Here is a 26431-nt window from a genome sequence, read left to right as displayed (position 1 = left end):
TTAAAACATTTGTATACAGTTCAAAAATTCTCAGTTTACTGTAGCTAACAAATATAAAAAAGCAGCAAAATGAAATTGCCCTAGAAAAAGAATCGCCTTGATTTGAATGTGTTAGGCAGTGCTTTTTTTCTTTTTTCTTTTCTTTTTAAAAATGTTTAGGGGTACTCATATGGAAATACTGCCCAATGAGGCCAAACTGAGATTCAGAAAATGTTTAGGGGCATGTGTCCCCTGCGCCCCTCCAGGAAAAAGCCTTGGTGTTAAGTGAACATTATTTTAGGGGTTTCCTTCCATCTTGAATTGGCTTTTTGGTTGTGATTATGATTGCTAGCATTCCTTGGTCAGGAGCATCCCAGAACCTGAGACCTGGAGGCAGCCCCTGATGGTGTCATAAGGGTGAGCCCTGGAGATGGAGATTAATTGGGAGAAGGGAGGAGAGGAGGGCCGACACCTCAGAGCATCAATACTGGCATTTGCAGCCAGGCCCTGCCAGGTTGAATATTATTTATTATTATTAGTAGTAGTAGTACTCTTGCACTCCACCTGGAGACTTCAGATCAGACTTGATTGTCTAGCAACCCATAGCACATAGCAATTACAGAGCTAATTAAAAAACCACTTGTGGATATAAAATACCCTAGATAATTTACAACATTACACAATATGGCTTTATAGGCTAAAAACCAAACAAAAGCCCAAATCAACAGAGGATTTTGCAAGCTTAAGAGCAGCACCATCTTTTCTTAAAGGCAGATTTTTTTTCCTAAGAGAAAGACAACAACTTCAAAAATACTTTATCCACCTTTTTGTAATAACACCATTAGCCCATACGTATATATATATATAGACTTGCAGTTTCAGAACATATGAATCATCTGCTTCCCTTAACATGCAACCAGGAAGTAGAGACAAAGTGCTGCAGCAATATGTGGAGGGATAGGTTGTGTCACACCATAGCAGCACAACTGGTTAATGACTGTGGGTGAAGTAAGAGCAGTTGCAGAGTGTGACAGAGCTAGCCACAGGCCTCTGTGCTGCTGCACTTCAAGCGTACTGTGCTTTATTTAGCACGTTATAAGAAACTGACAAATTTCCCAGCATTAAGCACTTGGTAAATTGCCCACCTTCATTCCCTCATCGCTTGCCAGTCGAAAGGTCAACTCAAATACAGCCGCAACACGTGGCTAATAAGTTTGGTAAATGTATTACTAGTAAGTATCCCATTTACCTGAATGGATAATTTATTAGAAATTATTTGGTATGTATTCTGTGGGAATACGTTTTTGGGACTTCCCGCGCTTTGCCGCTTCACAAAAACCTTCCGCGCTAATGCACGAAAGAAAAGAGATCCGGCTGGTAACTGCTGCCTGGATCCCTCTACGCCTGCTAGAAAGTGCGCCAGGAAGCTTCTCAGTAACGGCCGAAAGCTGTTTCCTGCCCAGAAACACAGATTAATGCAATGTTATGATTGGTTTATGCAAACGTTGTTCAGTTTATCAATAAATGGCCCCTGCTCTCTGTTAGCGATGACGAGTGCGCTCAGAAAACACAAGAGAGAGGACGCGAGACAAGCACAGAGAGAAACGAAAGAGAAACTAAGGAAAGCACAGAGTGTAGTTGGGAGAGCGCACCCCAACCATTGACTGCAGTCTCTTTATTTATTATTTTTATTTTGGCCGCACCTTTTGCTATTCTTTTCGCTGCCTATCCTCTCCTCTTCGGAACCTTCAGAAACCTTCGTAACAACCTTCAGAACTCCAGAAAACATCTCACAACCTTCAGTAAAACCTCATAACCAGCGGACCCATCATCATAGCTGTCAACTTTCGGATTTGAAAATAAGGGATCAGAAGCAAAAGTGGGCGGAGCCTGGCCGGAGTGACGAAAGAGGAGGGGTGGGGCGAAGCCGCCTCACTATCTGGCAGGAAGGGTCGCAAGGGCTCCTCCCCCCGCTGCTGTTGTTAGTGGCACACTATCTGGCAGCGCCCCTCTATTGCCCTCATTGATTCTCCTGTGCCTGCCCTCTCCTAAGCCGAGAGGTGCCACCAACGTCAGTCCAAGTTTGAATCCTCCCTGCCCCCACCTCCCCCCTCGAAATAGCGGGGTGGAGGGAAGAGGGAGAGGATTGTGGCTGGGGGGGTGGGGGAACCCTTATGTAGAGAAGACAGGGAGTCTGGCTACGGAGTCGGCCCGAGGGGAATCTCCCCCATAGCCTCCTGGAGCAAGTCTCCTCCGCACCCCCTGCACCATGGGGTCCAGGGGCAGCTCCAGCTCCCTGCTAGGAGGCGGCGAACAGGAGGTAGAAGCAGCAGCATCAAGCCAACTCTCCTTCTGCAGGGAGGAAGTGGGGGGGGGGATTAGAAACCCCATAGCAGCGCTTATGCTGTCAGCAGTTAATAGAAATGCCCTGGAGCGGCGAGAGCCCTGGATCGCTGTCCGTCTCAGGTGCAGAGCAGGATTGGGGGGGGCTTGCGGTGTGCGCAGCGCTCCGCGCCGCCCTTCCTTCTAACACCCCCACCGGCAGCAGCAGCAGAATGGGGGGGGGTGTCGCTTCATTTTCCCAAGCAGGGGCAACAGCGGCAGCAGCAGCGGGAGGCAGCGGCGGAGGAAGAAGCCGTTTCGTCAGCGCTGACATCAGGCCCCGGTAAAATGGCGGCTGAGGCAGGGCACCAGCTGCGCATCCCTTGCAAGGGCAGGATGATGAAGATGTTGGGGCTGGGGGGTTAAAGGGGAGAGGCAGCAGGAGATGTGGTGGGTCCCCCTTCAGGCACGCCTGTTTCTGCAGCGGGAGAGCATCTTCCTCCGGCTCGGAGCTGGCAGATCAATCATTCACAGCAGCAGCAGCAGCAGCAGCGAGGCGGGAGGAGAAAGAGGAGGAGGAGTGGCGGTGGTCGATAGCAGCAGAGCCCCCTCGCGCCCCTCTCTGCAGCAGCGGGGTCACAGCGAAACAAGCTGTTGAGTGGGGGGGCACGTTTCTTGGGGCGCTGCCCCAAAGCACCCCATCCATTTTCTCACACAACCCGGGAATATACGGGGTTTTGAGTCATCTGGGACAGCAGCGGGAAACGCGTTTAAAAACGGGGGAATCCCGGCCAATACGGGATACTTGACAGCTATGCCCATCATAACCAGTGGGAGCAGGCTCTCCAGGATTACTGGTTATCCCAGAAGTTGGTTATCCCCACAGTATTCCACATTTGTTCATTTTTTAATTTATTATCTAATGTGCAGGTTGGTCACTTTTATTTTTGTTTTCATACACTGTATGTAATGTATTTAATTTTATTATTAGCTGACCAAGATTCACAGTTGACTTAATCTGGAAACACTGTTCTGCTTGTTTGCTGTTCATTATTGAATTCTACACATTGGAGCACCCACCACTACAATAAAGTTGGACATTATCTATTGAAAGGCATTCTGCCTGCATTGTGGTATTCCCTGACAGCAATTCATCACGTTGACTATTTCTTGTCTATGGACTTATACATACATTATATAATGATGTTTATGATTCGTAAATTTTGGATTATATTCTAACTATTACTAAAAATACATTTACCATACTTATTAGCCACGTGTTGTGGCTGAATTTGAGCAGATTATTCTGTATTGCAACACGGGTTTTGTTTTAGTCGAAAGGTCAGTGCATATTGGATGCTAGGCACAGCTGTATACCCATTGAACATCCAGGGCCAAACTACACTTTGAGAATGGATTTCCTGAGGCATGGATTTTCTCTTTAAAAAAACAACCCAGTCTCTTCTCCTCTAATAGGACTGGAGAAATAATGCTGGGGAAGTAGTTTTCCCCAACCTCAGCTGCTCCCTCCTCAAGCTGCTGTTTTCTCTACTGAGGAAAAAATAGAGGCACCCACAGTGCATGCTGGAATGTGTACTTTGCTTAACTAATATTATTCAAAGCAAGCTTCACTCTCTGGATTTAGAAGAGACATGATTGCGGCCTACCAAAGAAGACAGCTGCCACACATTCACATACTGGATCCAATATCCCAGACCCTCCAAGTGTCCCTATTTTCCAGGGACTTCCCTGATTTAGAGAAGCCGTCCTGGTTTCTGATTTGATCCTGGAATGTCCCACGTTTCCATAGGATGTCCCTATTTTCATTGGTGATATGTTGGAGGGTATGGAATTATCTGACCCCTGAGCCTTCTGAAGGCAATCCTGTATGGGGAAGGATTTACTATGTTTTTATATATGTTGGAAGCTGCCCAGAGTGGCTGGGAGAACCCAGTAAGATGTGTGGCGTATAAATAGTAAAATAATCATTATGAAATGGGACGTCCCAATTTTCATTGGAGAAATGTTGGAGGGCATGTTATTCAGGCCACTTCTGGCAGGAGCCAGTGAAATTAGGAAAATTCTATGATGAATGTACAGTGGTGCCCTGCTAGACGAAAATAATTCGTTCTACGAGTGTCTTTGTAGAGCGAATTTTTCGTCTAGCGAAGCGGCAATGCAGCACGGAGGTTTTCGCGCTAAAAAAAAATTGTCTTGCGAGGCAGCCCCATTGACTTTTGCGTCTTGCGGGGCAGCTTCCGCTAGACGAATGCCGTTCATCTAGCGAGTTTTTCGTCTAGCGAGGCATTCGTCTAGCGGGACACCACTGTATATGTGATTGTGCATGTGTGATCTCAAAAAGCAAAGTCGTTCCTCCCCATTATGTATCTCCTGTTTCGATGTGCAATGCAATCTCTGTTTAAAAATAAGTATATGGTTGACTTCATTTTCATTCTTTCTCTTGTAAAAGTATTTCCTTCTTAGATGGGAATAGTCTCTTAAAACAATTGAAAGAGTTAACACAAAGGGTGGATAATTTATACATGACTTGAAACATTCATCTAGCCAACCACAGAAATGCAGGCTCACAGGATGACTTTCAAATGAATCATTTCTCAAAGTATGAGAGATGTGCAACAGTTTTTACGTTTAGTGCTTAGGGAGATAGTTAGTTGGATGCTTTTTTAATGCCCCTTTTGAATGCAATGACTTCAGAAACATGGGAGATAGTTAGGCCCTGAGTGGGTTGTAGGTATCAAGCACATATTATGTGGTTGGATAGCTCACCAGTCTAAATCCATCTTCAGTCCTTTAGTACCTGACTTATCTCACATTTCATGACAATCTGAAATTATCAGGATCAGTATTGCTGGAATGATCTAAAAGGAAGACTGTAGTGCAGAAGAAGTGCCCTCCAGGTATTATTGGACTCCAACTCCCATCATGCCCTTCCAGCATAGCCAGTGTTCACAGATGATGAGAGTTGTAGTACAGCAGTATCTGGAGGGACATTACATTGGCTAGACTTGCTGAGGGCTATGCTGTTCATGCACATAACCCTACCGGCTACATTGCTGTAGCGCAAAGCTTTCCAAACTTTTCATGTTGGCAACACACTTTTCAGACATGCATAATTTCATGACATGGTACAGTAATTCAGTTTTACTAGCAAACCGGAAGTTAAACTGACCCCTTTCCAGCCCCAGGAAAAGCGCGGGAGCGTTCGTGCGACACACCTACACACTGCAGCCGACACACTAATGTGTTGTGACACACAGTTTGGAAAGCTCTGCTGTAGTATAAACTCTATCCAATATATATTATCAGTCCCTATTTCCCAGTTTAGCACTTCAGGAAATCTGCCTCCAGTGCATTGAGAAACTGGAGGCAGATTGCACCTAGCAAAATTCATCGTGCTTGGAACGCCAATCTGCATAGGGTCTATACCAAAACCTTTGTTGCTTATTGCTAGTCCAATGAGATAACATGAAGAATAGCAAGATTAGTGAAAAAGCTTCTATCAAGGAGCCACAATAAGCAGTATGTTTTGCCTTTTTAAATTTGATTTGGTAGGATTAATTTTACTTGTATTCTTAATAGCCTTTTTGTCAAAAACCATTCAGGAATTGGTTCTTCATTTTCAACTCTATCTCCCACTCACAGCCTGAGCACCTATCTTCTTCCCATACTGAACAATGTCATTGGCCTACTGGATAGCCTTATAAAGGTAAATGGATTAATACTAATACTAATAATAATTTATACCATGCCCATCTGGCTGGGTTTCCTCAGCCACCCTGGGTGGCTCCCAACAGAATATTAAAAGCACAATGTATACAGACAGGGTTAAGTAGAAAGTCAAGGCATATGTTTGCGATAAACCTTCCTTCATAGGATTTATATCCTAAAAGGCAGGATAGAAATAATTATAGGATATAATAAAGTATTAATTTAAATAACAGAAAGCTGCAAAATCTGAACAAGTATCTGTCCTTGCTGGCCAGCTTCTTATCCACAATTCTGTTGTTATGACACGAGGCAGCCAATTAGTGGGGACTGCAATACGTGTTCCATAAGTTGTTCATTTATTGCCACCATATTTGATGTTCACAAATGATTAGATAAAATGGTAGAAATAAGCAATTCAGGTTTCGTCTCCCTGCCACTAAAATTTAATTGTTTCTTTTTTTTGCACGCACACAAAATATATTCACGTTTGCATTTGCCACATGGTTGTTAGACAGGCAACACTGTGCTAAAGCTCCTGCTTGAGGGCATAAATTGGTTTGTTTTGCAATTTCCTTGCTTTTTTTCTTGTATTCAGATTGTCTTTGTACATCCCCCCTCCCTTCATCTGATTTTTCTGTGTTTTTTATGAGCCAAATACCAGGGCTGGACCAAGACATTTTGCTGTTTAAGGTAAAGTACAGGATGTCCTTCCCTGAGCATTCCAAGCCTAGAAGCTTGGCAGCTAAATCTTTATTCAGTGTCCTGCACAACATGTGTGGCAGCAAGCCGCTTCAGAGAGGCAAAGGCATGCCATGTAGCAAACACAGCTCTGTCCTCCAACAGAGGGGAATGGCCAGGCTTGTCTTAGGAGGAACAACCAAGGGCTGCTGCCGCCGTCCCCCGGTATCTGCTACCTGAGGCAGGTGCATCTCATTTCCTACTGGTGGGGGTGGCCCTGCAAAATTCTCAGGTGGGATGTCCTAATGAGGAATTGCTACTGAATGAGATACGTTACATTATTATTATTAACATTATAATCACCATTAAATTAAATTTGTATACCACCCTATACCCAAAGGTCTAGTTATTTAGCTGACACGTTATTTCATCTTCATTCTCTTTCACTGGTTCCATGCCACCTTTCCCCTCTTCTATTTTCTGCTATGTCCAGTTTAGATTGAGAGACAGCATGAAAAGTTGCTATTTCTCCTTGCTTGAATTAATAAAAGCTGTGTGCCGTAAGTGTTTAACTGCCATAAAGGGGGGGGGGGAGAAAAGTATGGCGATCACTACCTCACTACCTCTTAATGCCCACCACCACTGCAGTCATAGTTTGTTTGGTTTTTCCTGCGAGTTCCTTTTAAAAAGTGGAAGGTTCACACATATCATGTAATTTTATACTAAAAATAACCAGTTCTTTATTTTCAAAATCAATCCATTTCAAAGTCTAAAACTAGACAATATTTTAAACAAGGATTTTGAAGCCCATTCAGCCTAGTATATGAATTACTTCTGTACCCCAAAAAACTTATGCAAAAAGTCCCCCCCCCCAACAGAGAGCATAGCAACTACCTACCTTCTCCAGACGCCATTACTTTATTTTGTAGCTGCTTGGGGAAAAAAGCTTAGATTCAAACCATACTATGAAGGTGAGAAGTACTCTCTTTATTTAACTCACAAAACTGGGCACATTGCTGAGGCCTTTTAATCACATTATTGGTTTCCTTCTTCCATTCTTGGCCAAAGTATTTGCCTCGGATGAACACAGATGCCCTTTATCTTTCCCTTGCAGGCATGGTCGCATACACACCAGTTTAATCAGGGGAAATTATGCCTGCTCATGTTATGGCTGCACGTTGTCAATTGTGTTGCCAGAGGCTCAAAGCAAAATGTTCCTTTTTGTAGATTACGTTTGCTTTCTATAATCCACAAACGAAAATGGAAGGTCATTACGAACAAGGGAAGTCCTTACCTTTGCTTTTCCATGGTGGGCCTGAGTGAACTCGACAAGATCCGAGAAGCCTGGCTCTTCACTTGCTGAGGCACAAACGAGAAGATGCCCGTTTAGCTATCAAGTACTAACATGCTGCAACTGTCATTTTCATTCGGACGGCTTCACTTTGCTGCTCTGTTGAAAAAAACCAAAAAACAAAACAAAACAGGAAATATAAGCCACAACACTTTACCCTAGTTCCTCTCTTTCTCTGTCTCTCATTCTGTCTTACTCTGATATGACAAGGGAGGAGACAGGAAGCCCAGAACTCTGCAAGCAGGTTCATGGTATAATAGTTTGACCTCATTGTGGTTGGGCAGTCAATGTATTTCTTTCACTGTCGTTGAGACTGCAGCAACAGTTCTTTGCTGAATTTCTGTTATCAGTTTTGGCGCCTTGAGCCTGTACTTCATTCCAAGGGACTGTGGTTTGCACCCCGGGACTGAGTCAACCATGATATAACGGCATCAGCCATGATACCTTTTGGATTAAGAACTCCTTGACTTGAGAAGAAATTAACGTTCATCCATTCTCAAGCATTGTGACAGTCAAGCTTTTAAGGTGGCAGTAGAATAGAGGTTTCTTTTGTAAGCTTTCAACCAGGAAGTCCTCCATCATTCTGAGTTCTGCCAACAATTCAATTTTTTTTAAAAAAAGATGTGCCCTTAGACTAGTCACTGTGGCCCATTGCCCCCACCCTGTATCTTTAATACCGTGAGCAACTTAAAGCACACTATAAACTTCCAACTTAGGCTGCAATGGTGTTCACACTTTCCTGGGAGTGAGCTGCATTTAATACAGCAGGATTTACTTTTTCCTCTTCCCCTGCAGGTTGTTGGCAACACTGAAGATGGTGTCTGTGTTATGCCAAATTCCAGCTTGTTTGTTTAAATATTTATCCCACCTTTACTTACAAACACTCCCACAATTGCTAATGCTAAAAAGAACAATAATGAAATAAAGACAACAAAATTAAAATTTAAAAAACCCGGGTAAAATATAAATCACGGCCATTGGTGCAAAAATTGAAGCCATAGCAGCAGATTAAAACCAATCTTAGTTAATATTTTTAATAAAGGCTTGGGGAAATAAATAGGCCTTTGGTGCTGAAAGGATGTAAGAGCAGATGCTTTGTGAACTGTCCCGAGGAAAGTCAATAACTAGGATGTCACAGTTGAGAGAGAGAAATAGCACAGACAACTGTTTTAGTAGATATTATTTTAATGTATGCCCTTAGTTAGAAGGCACTTTCCTTGGTGTACAATCCTACAGTAGTAGGTTGTGAGAAGTTCTCACAGTCACAGAAGAGCCCAGTTCCCTCCATTGCATAATCCCATCAGTTTAATTGAAAAAATTCTTGGGGACTGATTTGCAAGCTCACACCAACCAGTTCACTATTTAAAGCAATATTCACCCATGGATCCCATTATGTTACCTGTCACTCTTCCTTCTATAAAAACACAATACTGATACTGAAAGAGAGGGTGAGGTCTACTGAAAATAAAGTCTAAGTCCAGTCATGAACACTGGAAAACAAACTCTAGAGACAGAGCTTAGAAATGGCTGGCAAGAGTGGCAAACAAGCAAGGTGATAACATTAGTATTGTAGTATTGTAAATATTAGTACTGTAAAATTTGAAGTGTTCTGAAGTGAAGTGAGTCTTGATTTGACAGCATAAATAGGTGATATGGATGTAGGAATGGGTGAAGATGTTAATCTGGTTTCTCTTAGCTTCTAATTTTCCAATTTTCAGCTCAGTTCTTTACACTTTCAAGTCAATTTGCATTTTTTTTTCAAAATAAGTCCACATGAAAATTCATCAACATTTTTGTGTGAATTTTGCTTAATACAGTGGTACCTCTGGTTACGAACGGGATCTGTTCCGGAGCCCCGTTCGTAACCTGCGATGTCTGTATCATGAAGTGCCGTGTCTGCGCATGTGTGTGACGCGCTTCTGCGCATGACGTCACCACATGCTTCTGCGCATGCATGACGTGGTGAACCCGGAACTAATCGGGTTGCCACGGTGCGTATCCTGAACGTACGCATCCCGCAGCATACGTAACACGAGGCATTACTGTATATGGCTTATCCACACTTCCTCTTTGCCCTGCTCTTTCCAGACACAGGTCCGCACTTAAAAGCTGTGTCTCTGAGCAGAGTTTTTGCTAGGAAAGCTCCGAAACAAACAAACAAAACAACTTCTGCTAATACAATGCATTTTTGTATCTTATTTTCACCAATAAATGCATTGATATTCACACTTTACCCTACTAAGTGCATTTTTGTACACATTACTTAGCTGGAGAACTGCACTGCAAAATTTGGAAAGTGTGAATTTTGAAGCATGCTTGTGTTTTAGTTTGCAAATGGTTTCAGAGAGTGAGAATCAGGTAAGTTTGGCTAATCAGGTTTCTCCTCCATCCCTGTACAGCAGACAAGAGATTTTCCTAGGTTGCCACCAAACTGAGATTTTATTTGTTTTGATGGTGTCAGAAGGCAAAGTATGCCTCTCACCTCTGACCTCACCAATAGGACAAATCATAGTTGTACAGCTTCAAACTTGTATTGATTTTACTGTGCTGGGGGAAAACAGAACAAACCCTTTCATTTTCTAGGCCTTCCCTTCTTCTTTAAAATCCTTCACATTTTGCCATGAACCCATGCATCAATCCCTTTTGAACTGATCCATCTGGCCCTGTGTTCATCTGGGTACAAATAGCAAGTTTTGCCCAACAATTTGTCTTCATTTCACCGCAGTCTCAGTTGGAGAAGCTTAAAATAATTTTGTTTCCTGATGAGGAAAGCTTTCAGGCTGCAAGTCTAACCATTTGCCTAAGCTAAGCCTTTGATACAATTTATAAAATGAGAAGAGCTGTGTTTTCAGTACAGCTCATTTCTCATGCTGAGCTTTTAGGAGAAATGTGACAGAACAAAAACTACTGGATGCCTATTATTTCTGAGAACCAGAAAAGTATGCTCGAAATTTCCCCTTATGGTTCCTGGACTTCACAGTGAGGGTTACATCAATCTTTCTGAATGAGAGATAATCAAAGGCAAAACACCTTGAAATTAGGGGTAAATTAATCAGCATTGCATTTTCTATTCAAATATAATCAAGTAATACTTTAAGGAGCAATGTCAGTCTTTGAATGAGATATTGGTCATTCAGGGGACAGAAACCGGGAGTCCATAGGAGTTACTTCATTTGAATCTCTGAATAGGAAGCCTATTTGCTGGGACAAGAATACTCTGAAATAAGGTGCATTTCCTAATACAGTGGTACCCCGCAAGACGAATGCCTCGCACAACGAAAATCTCGCAAAACGAAAGGGTTTTGCGAGTTTTTAGTTGACTCGCGAGACGAATTCGTCTATGGCTCTTTTTCGCAAGACGAATTCGTCTGGCGAGGTACCACTGTAAGCACCGGAGCCTTGCCCCGCCGTGTTTTAAAGCTGCAGGGAGTGTTGCTGTTCACTCCTTGCAGCTTTAAAATGCTGCGCGACGCGGATCCGGTGCGCGGGGGGCGGCGTCGGATCGCGCACGGCCATCCAAAATGGCGGCGCGATCCCCCCCGCCCCCCGGAGCCTTGCCCCACCGTGTTTTAAAGCTGCAGGGAGTGCTGCTGTTCGCTCCTTGCAGCTTTAAAACGCGGCGCGACGCGGATCCGGTGCGCGGGGGGACGGCGTCGGATCGCGCACGGCCATCCAAAATGGCGGCGCGATCCCACTCCGCCCCCCCGCGCACCGGAGCCTCGCCGTGCCATGTTTTAAAGCTGCAGGGAGCGAACAGAAGCATTGCTGTTCGCTCCCTGCAGCTTTAAAACGCGGCGCCGCGCCATTACAGGGAACTGTAAAGGCTTACCTTTTTCTCCGGTCGGGAGGGGTGTTGTGCATCGCATCCATCTTGGATCGACAAGATGGATGCGATGCACAACACCCCTCCCGACCGGAGAAAAAGGTAAGCCTTTACAGTTCCCTGTAATGGCGCGGCGCCGCGTTTTAAAGCTGCAGGGAGCGAACAGCAATGCTTCTGTTCGCTCCCTGCAGCTTTAAAATGCGGCACGGCGAGGCTCCGGTGCGCGGGGGGGCGGAGTGGGATCGCGCCGCCATTTTGGATGGCCGTGCGCGATCCGACGCCGCCCCCCGCGCACCGGATCCGCGTCGCGCCGCGTTTTAAAGCTGCAAGGAGCGAACAGCAGCACTCCCTGCAGCTTTAAAACACGGCGGGGCAAGGCTCCGGGGGGCGGGGGGGCGGAGTGGGATCGCGCCGCCATTTTGGATGGCCGTGCGCGATCCGACGCCGCCTCTCCCCACCGGAGCCTCATCGCGCCACGTTTTAAAGCTGCAAGGAGCGAACAGCAGTGCTGCTGTTCGCTCCCTGTAGCTTTAAAACACGGCGCGGCGAGGCTCCGGTGACGGTCGGAAGGGGCCCCCGGACTTTTTTCCCCATAGGAACGCATTAATTAAATTTTAATGCGTTCCTATGGGAAACGGTGCCTCGCAAGACGAAATTTCCGCAAGACGAAAAGTCTTGCGGAACGAATTAATTTCGTCTTGCGAGGCACCACTGTACAGTAATGATATTTACTTTCTAGAGAGGAGAGGAGAGGATAGCTTGAGATCAAGATGCCACATGGCTATTTAACAACAGTTAGAGACAAATCTAGACAAAGATAAATCATAGTAACATCAGGAACATTGCCAACTTAAGGAACGGTGGTTAAAATAAGCAGGGCTCAAATACAGGAATCCCTACTGGGAGGGGATTCCAGAGTGGTGGGGGCAGTGGGACAAATAGAGTATTTTCCTCATATTTACAGTTAGGTTTTCCTGAATATTGCTAAACTGTGGTGTAACTTGCTTCCCCCCCCTTCAAATAAACCACCAACAGATTATATAACAGTAGTTTAAAAAGTAGACAATTATTATGCAGAAGCAATATATCAAAACACAGCATGGTTTCAAGAGCTGCCATGCCCTAGTTTCAGCTCGCTGGCATGTGTTCAGATCAATGTGGCGCATGTGAATCTAATCCACCAGATGGGGGAGCCATTGGATGCACACCAAAAAAAAAAAAAGCTTAAAAGGCCATAAATACAAAACCATCCCTTAATATAGTCAGTAGCATAATATGTATGTTATAACTTTAAAGATCAGATTTTTAAAATGAAATAATTTCTTTTTTTTCTGGAGGGAGGAGGGAAAGCAGTATAAAGACATGTTTACATATAGCTTTAATTTTACGTCTCCTTGTACCCATTCTGGGCAGCTAGAGCTAAAATTTTGGAGACAATTTTTTTTGCAAGAAATCAACTTTATATTTCCCTGACACATTTTTTTTTACATCATTTTCAGATATAGATTTAGGTAGTTCAGTGTTTCTTTGTTGGTTTATTTTTTTTAAGTGCAAAACTTCGTGGGATGTATCAATCGTTGTTCCTCAACTGACAACAAGGCTTCCATAAATAATATAGTAAGGAAATCAATTTCCTTCTTTTAATCCCCATGCCTCCCTAAATCTACTCTGAAGGGTCTCACAGCAGATTGGGAGGGGGTGCTGTCATAAAATGCCCTCCCTTCCCTCCTCTGTCAATGGAAGACTCACAGTCAGTTGAGTGACATCTTTGGATACAGACCTATAACTTTACCTTTTTATAAGCAAAACTAGCTCTGTCAAAAATGAACCCCGAAGACTTCAAATTTTCACATTTGATTTTTGTCTGTGGGTGCCAAATCTGAAATTTGGGCAGAGCTTTATTTCCAAGTTCTCAGTGCTCTTAAGTTCTAGGTGCTATTATATTTATTTATACCCCGCCTTTTTCCCTGACAGGGACTCGAATGTGGCTAATATATAAAATAAGAAAAGCTAAAGAGCAGTTAATCTTTCAGTTTTTCCACGTTGTAATTCCTCTGAATGATATAATCCAGGAGATTTGGAGCCCAGTCCCGGATCAATAAAGGGATTCTTGTAGATAAATATTCATAATAAATCTCCCTTTGGCGTAGGGCTCCTCCCTTAATGATTTCCAGTGCACATTCCTCCTTTGGTGCTGCAGAGCTCTGGACCACTCCAGAAACTGCTTTCATGGCCGTTTCTAGGGGAAGAAAAGGAGCTTGAGTTAAGTAGGTACTCTCTGTTCAAGAAGTCAGTCAACAAGTGCCTACTACTGGGCAGAGTGCCTTATACCTGTTTACTTAGAAGTAAACCCCATTAGGTTTAACGGGGCTCAACCTCAGCTAAATGTGTAAAGGATTGCAGCCTTAGTGAAGCTGATAAGAAACTTTGCCTGGCTTTGTTTCCACTAAATAGTGCATCACTGAATTTCCAAGTGTGTGGGGGTGGTATAGTGGTTAAGAGTGGTAGAGCCAGTGTGGTGTAGTGGTTAAGAGTGGTAGACTCGTAATCTGGGGAACCAGGTTCGCGTCTCCGCTCCTCCACATGCAGCTGCTGGGTGACCTTGGGCTAGTCGCACTTCTTTGAAGTCTCTCAGCCCCACTAACCTCACAGAGTGTTTGTTGTGGGGGAGGAAGGGAAAGGAGAATGTTAGCCGCTTTGAGACTCCTTCGGGTAGTGATAAAGCGGGATATCAAATCCAAACTCTTCTTCTTTTCTTCTATATGAGAATCAATGATTTCAGAGGAATTCAGATGACTAATTCCAGTGGCAGTTTCCACATCAGGAATGTATCGTAGCCCATATTTGGCACTGCCTTCATAGGATGAAACATTACAGCTTGCAGTGGTTGCCATCTTGTCATGGTTTTACACAAGTGTATCCATACAACTTGTGCATTAGACAAGTGATTTGTTAGAAATCACTCTTTCAAGTTCTCAGGAATTTTGAGTTACATGCGCTGGCTGTTTCCAATGGTAACTTTTGTGTCTTTGTGCCTTTGCATCTGCATTTGTGTGTTTATGTAAAAGGGTCTATATGTAAAACGAAGTTGAAGAAGCTCACATGGTTTGGAGGGAAGGAAAGCTTACAGTCAGTTCCAGACCTAGAAATGTACTGTTAAGCATTGCCCTCTTCTCTTCAGCACTGTTCCTTCTCTTCTAAATATATGATATATAGAGAAGAACTGAGGAACAATTTTTATATTCTACTGGTGCAAATGGATGCTTTTGAGTTAGAAATAATGCTTCATCATTAATGCAAAAGCTTGCATATTCATTTCAGAAGCAATTTGCATGTGTTATCCACTGGCTTCACTGTCCAAACATAATTTATGGGCAAGCTCTACTTGAGAAAATGTTTCTTGGCAATTTCATGGCATTACAATCTGTGCTGTTTTAGATTAGAAAAAGGGCAATAAACAAATGATCCATATTTACGTTCAAGTTGTTGAAGTTCAGATCTGAAGGATTTTGAGCACAACACAAACCTGCCAATGAAAACCAGGTCCTTATAATCAGGTTTCAAAATGTTAAATTGTACCTGTATCGATGAGTCCAAGGATACAGAGTGTGATGGAAACGTTGGTGTTCTGCATTACAAATTCTTGCCGCAAGGAGCTGAAAAACCCATCCAGGGCAAATTTTGTTGCAGAATAGTAAACAATGAATGGGAATGCAACTTTGCCTGGAAATATAGCAATAGTACAGTCATGGGTTAATTCCACTATAATCCTGCAGGTGGCAAAGTAAAACCAGTGTTGCTTGCATCTCTGAGAGAGAGATTTTCATCCTTCCTGCTTCCATTTGTTTACTTATTATTTTGTTTATAAAATGTTTCCCAGTTATGTAAGCACTCAAAAACCTGAACTTGTGGCATAACTGGACCTTGTAAGAATTTTAAAAAAGATATTGCATATCTTTCAAAGCACTCAAGATGAACTGTTTCCCCCTCTCCGCCCCCTCTATAGGGCTGTATTGTATATTAGCAATTATACGCAACTCTGATTATAGCCTGTGAAATTTTAAAGCAGAACAGAAACGTTCTGATAGAAATGCAATGAAGAATTGTACAAAACCATACTTATTAAAAGCACAAGGCTGCCGGACTGTGACCCAGAGATCCTGTCAAATGCTTAGGGCACAAGTGGAGAAAGTTTAGTCCTCCAGAGGTTGCTGGACTACAACTCCCGTCATCCCTGTCCCTTAGCCATCCTGACCGGGACCGAAGGTTGATGGGAGTTGTAGTCTAGCAACATCTGGAGGTTGCTAGGGTAAAGCTGCTATGAGGTTTATTATGAATATATGAGATTCAATTGAGATACCAATAGTAGAACACTTGGATACCGTTCCCTGAGCTGTGGCAGGAGACACTCATAAATTAGCCCCTGGCCTGCCTCATAAGCAGAGAGAGAGGAGAAGGGACTAGAGGGCATCCTTGCAGAAGTACCAAAGGAAGAATTGAGTAGACCCATCCATATAATTCACACAGGGTTTGTTTTGCACCCTACAAAGGAGAACAGTCACCAGAGTCACTGTTATGGAGAATTCCTTAGCCTTGCTATTCTTTAACAAGGTGAGCAGCTCAGAGATGGGTTTTTTTCATTAATGGAGCATTTCGGGTACGTTTCCGAGCACAATTCAAAGTGTTGGTGCTGACCTTCAAAGCTCTAAACGGCCTCAGTCCAGTATATCTGAAGGAGCGTCTCCACCCCCATCGATCTACCCGGACACTGAGGTCCAGCGCTGAGGGCCTTCTGGCAGTTCCCTCATTATGAGAAGCCAAGCTACAGGGAACCAGACAGAGGGCCTTCTCGGTAGTGGCACCCACCCTGTGGAATACTCTCCCACCAGATGTCATAGAGAACAACAACTACCAGACTTTTAGAAGACATCTTAAGGCAGCCCTGTTTAGGGAAGCTTTTAATGTCTGATGAATTATTGTATTTTAATATTGTGTTGGAAGCCGCCCAGAGTGGCTGGGGAGGCCCAGCCAGATGGGCGGGGTATAAATAATAAATTATTATTATTATTATTATTATTATACAACACATTAAAGATGTGAGTTGATCACCACATGTGATCTTTTTTGGAGATGGCTGAGGGTATGCACAATTGGAAGCTGCAACCAGCTGAGTGTGCAGTCATATATGTTCGCAGTCATCAACGTGCACGGCTATTGTAGTAGGAAAATCAGAAATGTTTTAAGGAGCTCTAAGGCTCTGAGGGCTGCTGAGAGCTACTTCACACAATTGCTGTTTATACTCACCTGCCAAGGATGAAACCACTACGATGCTTCCTCCGCTGTTCTTAAGCATGGGAAGAGCTGCAGCTGTCATGGTCACATAGCTTAAGAAATTGATATGCAGGACCTTTTGCATATACACAACATCACTATTGAAATAGCTTAAGCCGGAAGGGCTAACATGATTCAGAATAAGCATATCTAGACCTCCTAAAAACAGAAAAGAGTTGTTAGAATAGTTTGTCTTGATCAGCTATCCTAGCAATGCTGTTTAATTTCTAAAATAAGAGATACTTAGATGCCTGGTTCCGACCCATGTGTCTGCATAACTTGAGGTGCCTAACTGAAGGACTCAGCTGTGTCACTGCCATTTTTTCCTGCATTTGGTCCAGAGTTTCTGGACTCAGCTTGTGCTTGCAACAGGCTTGTTATCTCAAGGAAACAATGTTAGAATGACAACCTTGAAGCAATGATTCACATTTCCCTGGGTGTGATCTAGCTCTGATCTGCAGCAGAGGTAAGGCCAGGCAAGGTTTTCTATCAGGCCATCTATATTTCAGTGAGTTATGATGCTCCATACAAGCCTGTGCCTGATTCAGGGCATATAAGGCTGTTAACACTTCACACTGGAGCCAAACTCTTCAGGTAGATTTGGAGTACTTCCAGTTGTGTGCTTCTAGCTAGGGAGGTCCATGGTTCAGTTCCCAGTGTGTCAGCCATGCAATCATGTCACAAAAGCTTCTGCAAAATGGTTTGGTGAGTGTGAGCAACTGGGGTCATACTGGGCCAGAAGGCTCCACATTCCTGATTCACAGAGAGTTGCAGCCCACGAGAATCAAAAACAGAGCTCAAAGCTTTAAGAGTATTTACTAGCATAGCAGAACTCAGACTAGCTTTCTCTATCGGGTGTGGTACATTGGCTTGACAGCCACGGACAAAAAGTCTTTACAGAGGGTGGTGAACACAGCACATGATATCATGGGCTGTCCCCTGAGCCCGCTAGATGACATCGCAAGGGATTGTTGCCTTAGGAGAGCGAGAAAAATTCTCAGGGACGATTCACACCCCAGCAAGCACCTCTTTAATCTTCTACCCTCGGGTAGGAGATATAGAAGTATAATCAGTCATACCACCTGTGGGCTGTTAGGCTGCTGAATGGAAAATAATATAGTGCAACTGACTTTCGGGATTGGTGTGTTGTGCGAAAAGCACACAGAGTGCAATGAGATTGAGTGTTTGGGGTGGGGGGAGGCTCGGTTAATTTCATTGTACACAGGTTGTACATTGACAATAAATGTATTATTATTATTATTTATTTATTTATTTATTTATTTATTGGTTGACCACTGTAGCAAACAGGACCCTGAACTTGATGGGCTTTTGGTCTGATCCAGCACAGCACTTCTGATGTTCTTATAAAGCAAGCATACCCCACAATTCCTCTGCTTTCTTCACCACAGACTGAGCGAATGCCATGTCTTCCATGCTGCCATTTATGTAGCTGGCAGATGCTGCACCCAGCTCCAAGCACCGAGCAACCACCTGAAACAAAGAGGGAAGGAGATTTCTGGAGGCTCGTTGCCCTTTCAGCTCCTTTTGCATCCCAGCAAATTAAATTCCTATGCAGCATTGCAAGGAAACAGCTGGCTAGTTCAGCTTCCCAGAATACTCTGAGCACCACATTTTTTGGGTGGGGGTGGGGTGGGGGGTGGAGGCTGTGTGCTTAATGGGTCTGCATTATTAGTGGGGAATTTCCAATGGAAAAAGCAGCTTCATCAAAGTTTCCAGCTGCAAGAACATTGAGTTTCTCATTTGTAAAAGTCAAAATGAAGCAAAATTGGTTTGAACATTCTTAAAACGAACTTGCAAATTCTGGGTATGGGCTCTGGCTTTAGAACTTTATCCCTTACTGGTGTCACCGCAACAGCTGCCGTCACAGCCATGTCAGGCTTCTAGCTTGCTTTTACAAATGTATTAGAAGTCCTAAAAATGTGTCTGTAATGATGACCATATTTTGTATTGAACAAGAGCTGCACTTTAAAGACTGCAACAAAATTTAGAAGACCATTGGATTTTCTATAATCAAGGCAGGGGGGAAATCTTCTTCATTATCCCAGTTTGACAGACTTGTTTTAAGTGTCACTGGCTCTCTACTACCTAGTTTTTGCATACTTCTTTACAATATAACAAATAATTTAAATATAAAGGCTATTAAAATCTAAGCACAGGTGATGCATAAGTATGTACTAAGCATAGAGTGCTGGCGTAGTTACAGTAGTTAACCCTATCATAGTTTTATTCCTTTTTCTGTTAAGTAATTCAGTCAGTTTACAAAGATAAAGATCCCTAACTTGGACCCACTTCTGCCAAAACTTGCTAGGCTGAAAGTCTGGGGCAGGGTTTCCCAGACTTGGGTCTCTAGCTGTTTTTGAACTACAATTCCCATCATCCACGACCACTGGTCCTGCTAGCTAGGGATGATGGGAGTTGTAGTCGAACAACAGCTGAAGACCCAAGTTTGGGAAACCCTGCTCTGGTGGCTGCTTCTAGTTCATTCACCTCTATTATGAGAAATCTGGTCATCCAAAAGAAACTCTGGGGTCTCTGAAGTACACCAAGGTCTGATTTGATCTCCCTGGCTGATTTTGAAAGACTTCAGTATGTAACATTGCCATCCATTGTTGACAGAGCCATTCTTGCAATAGGTGAAATGAAATCTAGCATCTGTGCTCTGTTTGCCAGACTGTTGCTTCCTCTCTCCCAAACTCGGGGGGGGGGGAAGGGGTATGACTCAGTAATAAGAGTTTATGCTTTGCAAAAGGTCCCAGGCTCCATCCCTGACATCACCTGGTAGAACAGGGAAAGATCCCTGTCTGGAGAACTGCTAGCAGTCAGTGTAGACCAGGGATAGTCAGTGTGCTGCTCCCCCCACAGATGTTGTTGCACTACAGATCCCATCAGTCAGTGTTCAAGAATGATGGGTGTTGTAGTCCATCAGCATCTGGAGGGCTCCATGCTGGCTATCACTGATGGAGATAGTGCTGAGCTAGATGAGCTTCCTGTGTTCCTATGAGTGGCTGGAGGAAAGGCTGTGCGCCAGTGCCAGAAAGAAGCAAGCAAGTGGGCACACCAGCTTCAGGGCTGAAGCGAGATCAATGAAGGAATCACTCCTCCCCTGACCAGCCCTTCTCCCTTGACTTTGCAGTGAGTGATGCAGCATATTGGGCACTGCTGGCAAAGAGCCCCCCCCCCCATGCTGCAAGACTTTGGCTGTACCACCACCATCCTGATAGCTCCAAGCAGGCATTATCTCAGTGCTAACTAATGCACAGATTACACTGGCAATAGGTCCCGGGATTAACCCCCTGTGTCCTTGGCAGTGCTGTCAAGTATCCCGTTTTCCCCGGGCAACTCCCTTATTTCAAGCTGTTTCCCATTGCCATCCCTTATTTTTTTTATATCCCTTTAATTTCCCGTTTTTCAAAGGAAGCAGCTCCTCCCCCTGCTGGCCAGGGACTGGGAAGACCTTGCCTCCTTGCAGCCTCAAAGCAAGCGGGAGCCATTTCCTGCGCTTACATAAGCCCCTATCAGAAGAAGAAGAAGAAGAAGAAGAAGAGTTTGGATTTGATATCCCGCTTTTCACTACCCAAAGGAGTCTCAAAGCGGCTAACATTCTCCTTTCCCTTCCTCCCCCACAACAAACACTCTGCGAGGTGAGTGGGGCTGAGAGACTTCAGAGAAGTGTGACTAGCCCAAGGTCACCCAGCAGCTGCATGTGGAGGAGTGAAGACACGAACCCGGTTCCCCAGATTACGAGTCTGCCGCTCCTAACCACTACACCAAACCGCCGAGCCCCTCAGCTAGACAATAGGGTTAGCTGGGGGGGGGGGGTGGATTCTCACTGGCCTTGCTTCGCAGCCTGTGGTTTTCCCTGGTAGGAATGTGACCTTGAACTCTGATAATTAACGCCTCTTGCTTGAAGGCTTGGCAAACATGTCTGTATGTAGGAACTACTGTACTTGCACAATGTACAAATATGGAGTTTACATTGCTGCTCCGCCCACTTTTGCTTCTGGCTCCACCCACCACTGCCATGTGACTGTCCTCGGGATAGGCTGCTGATCCCTTATTTTCAAATCCGAAAGTTGACAGCTATGGTCCTTGGTGGTTAACACCCCCTGTAAACAGTTGTTCTAGCGCAACTGGGGTGTGGGGAAAATATAGCTACTTGTGGAGCATAAGGGTCCAGGATGTTGTTAAACTTAATGCATCCCAAAAAGGGATAGATTAATGGCGAAGGCAACCAACCAAGAAGCAGGCCAATAGGCATTCCCATCCCGCTCAACCATGCAATCTCAGGACCTCAGATTTTTAGAATTCTACGCTATGGTGGCAGTGTCTGATTGTTGGCCAACTCCATGTCCCATTTCTGGCTTGACAATCTTGCAAAAGTGCATGCTGTCAATTTCCTAACTCTGAAATCAGAAGGGTTTGGTGAGGTCATTAACACTATGGTGCCTTATCTTTAAAGTACTGCTTCTTGCCTGCCACGTCCCAGGATTGGATAATGGCATTGCCGATGCCCTGTCCTCTACTCAGACGGTGCAATTTCATCAGCTTGGCCCAGTGACCAGAAGCGAAGCAGAGGCAATGCCCATTGCTCTGTGTGATCATGGCAGGATGAGCCCAAATGCTCTAAAATATTGGGAGAAATTGCTTGAAAAGATATTAGGCGTCGTTGCATACAGATATTTGTATGTCGGGAGCAATGGGAGCTAAAATGCTCACAAATTTTTGTGAGGACTTAAAAAGAAAAACACAGTGCACAAACTGGTGCAAAAATGTGGAAAACTGAACCTGAACTTAAGAGTGGGGAAATGAGAAACTTGAGAGAAATCAGCAATTGCATTGTCATTTCAGTGGGGGAAAGGAGTTAAGCAGCAGCTTGCCCCATGGTGGGGTTGTGTGGGAAGTAACCCAGAATTGGGACCACTGGTGAGTGCTGATAAGCCTTTATGGTGAAAGTGTGTGATCCTGAGACTTGCCCTAAAGGTCTGTGAGACCCTTGGGCAGGGAAAGGATCCCTTTTGAGGTCTACCTGATGTCAAAATCTAGGGACCTTGGTAGACCTCCCTCAGCCAAACGGTGACTTGCCAGGAGGTGTAGCAGCTATATGCGCTCAGGGCAGGGTTTGCTTCCTCACACAATTCAGGTTAGGAGGGGCAGGCCTTAGGCCTGCACAGCTTCCAGTCCCACTGTGGATTTGTTGTATAAAACATAAATAAAGTTGTGACCCTTAATGAACCTAATACATGCTGCCTCTTCATGCCTGGCTTAGGGTGCAAATAGGAACAAATGGAGTTGAGCTCCAGCAGTTCAAGTCGCTGTGTGGATTGCTATGTCTATAAAACCTCATGGGTTGTTTCTTTTTCCACTATAGGGCAATAATCTCCCCACAGCTGTGCTTCTCACACTGCTGTTTGTCATTATTGACATGCATGGTGACCCTTGGCTGGTTTTTCCTAGTGCCGTGTACTGAACTTTCTGTTCTTCAGGTTCTGAAAAAGTATTCTTCCATTGCAGAAGAGACTTCCACCGTCCTGCCTCTTTCCCACTTTAGAATTTGAGTGGATGAGGGGGTCAGGATTATCTTATCACTGCAAAGTGGCTGTGGGTGTGTCTTGTGTTTTTCTTTCCATGAAATGTTTCTCCAGAGCTCCACAGTCTTCCCAGCAGCCTGCACTTCCTGATCTGGTAAAGGCCCATGGGGGAATGTTACTGCATGATGTCTTCCCCTGAGTTTGAATTGAAACATAGGAAGCCAAGAAGGCTGGCTGCCAAGGCACAGAGAACAGTGTGATTACTGATTTGGTGGTTTGTTTTGTTTTTTGTTTTTTGAAGGAAGTCCTTTAAAAATCATTTTTCAATGGTTTCTTTAAAAGGAAAAATAAAATTAAGATCCTTTACTTTTCAAACAACAACAGCCAATAGCTGCCAGGAGCCTCCCCGCTTTCCCATGCTTACAGAAAAGTGCAGCTAAGGACACCATGGCTTTTTCAGGAAATGCAGGCACCCAGGAATGCTGCAGAGTACAGACCACTGGAGAGAGGATTTGCAGAATGAAAGGGGGGGAAATGCTCAGAAACATCCCATAACCAACCTGAAAGTAATGTAAGCACAAGAAACGGCCTGCATGCAACCCACGAGGAATTCTCCAAATTTTTATCTTTTCTTTCATAATTTTTGAATGCAATCGGGCTTTCCCCTCATAAATTGGTGGAGGTTGCATGGGGTGTGTGTGTGTGGAGGAATGCAGGAGGAAAGTTCCACATAGCCCCAGTTTTCTGTCTTGCTGGCCTCCTCCTTTCCCATAAGTCAATGGAACTTGTATGGAAGAATGGGAGGAGTCTACTATCATATAATTATAAACCGAAGAATGGGATGCTAAACTTGCCCTTATCCCACTTCCTTTTGATCCAAAATCTATTTTGGGAAGGGGCAAATAAAGTTCCTATCCATAGGTCCCCTAGCACTCCTCCAGGTGCTGCTGTTCCCTAAAACTTCTGCTTCCGCTATACAGTATTTATATTTGCCTATTTTCTTTCTGTATACCCACCCACTCTGCCTTAAGCAATCACATTGGACAAAGCTGTCTAGAGAGATGTACAGTGAGAATAAATATGCTCGCCAAGTGTTGAAAAGTTTGGGGTGAAACCGATTTGAGATCACATTCAAAATCATTTGATGCATGTACAAAATAGTCACAAATCTGCATGCACAGATATTCAAGGTTGTACAGTCCTGGTGTAAATAAGTGGTAACAGTTTTGTGTGTGTCTGGTGGGGGCTTGTATTCCTCAGTTTCATCTGAAGCTGCTGCTGTGTTTTTATGAATTATTTTGCCTTGGGTGCTTTTTTTTAGATAAGACAGTTCGACTGTTACATGAAAAAAATACCGTATTTTTCCGTCTATAAGATGCCCCCATGTATAAGATGCCCCCTATTTTTGGGGGCTCAGATTTAAGAAAATGGGAAAAATGGGCCCCATGTATAAGATGCCTCCTAATTTTTGACATTATTTTTTTTAGGAAAAAATCCTAGTCTTATACACGGAAAAATACGGTACTTTTTCAATATATAAGTTGGTGCCATATTGGATGGCGCGGTACCAGCTCATCCCTTATATGAGGATCCCTTTTCCTATGAGGCACACTTCTGCATTCGCACTCAACTGCAAAACCTAAATTGCATCTGGAAATAAAATAAATTTATATAAATCTGAATTTTCGTAAAGTATATGACTCTCCCTTCCTTCCTGCCAGGTTTGGCAATTTATCGTCACCCATATGTGAATGTTCATCCCAATGCACATAAATACAAATTTTACATTCATGGGGTTACACATTATCTGTCACCTGTGTGTGCAGGTGACTCTACAGAAGCATGCCCAGTAGAAGGCATGCATATATGAGTATATGACATTTACTTTCTGGAGCTTGGCTTCTGTTCGTGCAGTGATCAGTATGTGGGAACCCATGCGTGCCAGGTGGTATGCCATCTGCTCACCGATTCCAGTGCTTGCCCCAGTAACAACCACACGCTTCCCTTTCAGCATTTCTGGAGAGCAAGATATAGGGACAGCAGTTTATAAAGATCGCATTAAACACACCATCCAATCCTAAATCAGTCTCTAAAGTGCAAGAAGCTCAAGAAGAGAAACAGCCGTTTCTGCCTGCCCATCAGTTGCCCAGTCCCAACAATCTTCCAGTCTAATCTGCATTCTTTTCCCAAGAAACCAGCAGTCGTAAGAATTGCTAACATTCCAAAAGGATGCAGAATGCCAAGACAGCCATTTATTTTTGTTGTTGTTATTATCTTACTCTAATTAAACATGAGCATGCATTTCTTTTTAAAGCCACTTCATACATTCAGCATTCTTGAAGCTTTTGAAGCAGTTGTACAATTAAGCAACTTTAAAGAAAGACCAATCCTTTTCGAAATAGACAGAATATGAAAGCCTCTTGGAGAATCCAAAATGTCAAGCCTCCTAACCACACCTGTTTGCAGGCAGGAAAAAAAACAGCCCTGCCTGTTGCATGATGTATTTCAAAGGCTTGCCAAGCAAAGCCTTCTATTATCGGCAATGCAAGAAACGCCCAGACATGTTTCATTTTACGCTTGCACCAGTTCCTGTATAAAAACCATTCCAGTGTGACTCCTTTCTCTTTCTCTCCCTCCGTCTTCCCCCTGCTTTTATTTTAAAATGTCTTTACTTTAAAAAAACAAAACAAAAACACAACTTACCCGGTTTAAAGTCTTCATTTCCCGAATAAAAACAGAAGGCCAAGATCAGTCCTACAAAAAGAACCAGAATCTTTTGCAGCAGACCCATCCCACTGCAGAGTCAGGAAATAATCAAGCATGAGAAGCAAAAAGGAGGAGGAAAAAAAGCCCTGCAGAGCTGTTCCAGACAGAGGGAGCAATGCCTATGCTGCAAAAACCTGGTAGCATAGAGGCAGCAACTTGCCCAAATGTCCAACTTTCTGACAATTCAGGGTACTCGTGGTAACAGCTCCATCACAAGCCTCTAATTTACTGTTTGTCAAGAGTTGATAAACTTTGGCCTACGTGATCTTTGGATCCTGGCTGTCCCATTTCATATTTCCTGTCCCTACGTTTAAAATAGAGAAATTTGCACAACACCCTGAAAGAGGTGTGTCTTTGCTGAAAAGCATCAAGTTTCACTTCAGAGAAGATCACAGGCTGCCTACTCCAGGTGGGCTTTTTTTTTAAAAAAAATCATTGTTTAGCATCTGCCAGGCATAGACTCCACACACAGCACAAGGCTCAAGTGCAATAAGCTTATGATTTCCACCCCAAAGAGCTTGCAGAGACTGAAGTGCAGAAGCAGAGGATGTTGTTGTTATAATATCAGGGATTCAGGGCAAATGGGTGGACATGACTAAGTTGCACATGTTTGGGAAGCTGAGCCAACAAACGTGTTGCTGTGAGTTTTCAGATCCTTTTTGGAACTCTTGACAGTCTCGCAGAGTTGTTATCAGTCTCCAAAGTACTTTTATGCCCATAATTAGTAGAATATTTCAAAACTGCATATGCCGTACCATATTTATCATTGGCATTACGTGGTGCTGTTTATGCTTTCTGATACCACAGAGTAAGCCATTCTAAGATATGTTAATCCCCACTTTACAGTGGTGGGCCTCCGACTCTGAATGTATTCTAATGCAGATTTGTGAGCCAGATCCACCC

At 43.9% G+C, this 26431-nt stretch overlaps 2 protein-coding genes across 5 annotated transcripts in view; both read right to left on the bottom strand.

The window, feature by feature from the left end:
* TRAF3IP3 (TRAF3 interacting protein 3) overlaps nt 1–8648 on the bottom strand; it is a 37568-nt gene extending 28920 nt beyond the window's left edge. For 2 of the 4 annotated variants that reach the window (XM_033152924.1, XM_033152927.1), the window contains exon 1: nt 8003–8648. Coding sequence is in view for 2 of the 4 variants with exons in the window: in XM_033152921.1 (XP_033008812.1) it covers nt 7607–7622 (16 nt within the window). In the remaining 2 variants the exon portion in view is untranslated. Of the gene's footprint in view, nt 1–7606; nt 7660–8002 lie in introns of those variants that run through there. The other 2 variants (XM_033152921.1, XM_033152922.1) reach the window with 2 other exon arrangements.
* Nucleotides 8649–13222: 4574 nt separating this feature from the next.
* HSD11B1 (hydroxysteroid 11-beta dehydrogenase 1) lies at nt 13223–26049 on the bottom strand. The gene is made up of 6 exons (XM_033152918.1): nt 25466–26049; nt 24648–24778; nt 18593–18704; nt 17187–17372; nt 15462–15605; nt 13223–14121 (listed from the first exon to the last, which is right to left on the bottom strand). The coding sequence occupies exons 1-6, from the start codon at nt 25551–25553 to the stop codon at nt 13904–13906; spliced, it is 879 nt and encodes a 292-aa protein (XP_033008809.1). The 5' UTR covers nt 25554–26049; the 3' UTR covers nt 13223–13903.
* Between the last annotated feature and the right edge of the window lie 382 nt (nt 26050–26431).

Source organism: Lacerta agilis, chromosome 6, assembly GCF_009819535.1.
Source record: "Lacerta agilis isolate rLacAgi1 chromosome 6, rLacAgi1.pri, whole genome shotgun sequence".
Lineage (NCBI taxonomy): Eukaryota > Metazoa > Chordata > Lepidosauria > Squamata > Lacertidae > Lacerta > Lacerta agilis.
The sequence above is the reverse complement of the archived record's forward strand: the minus strand, read 5'-3'. Positions and strand labels throughout refer to the sequence as shown.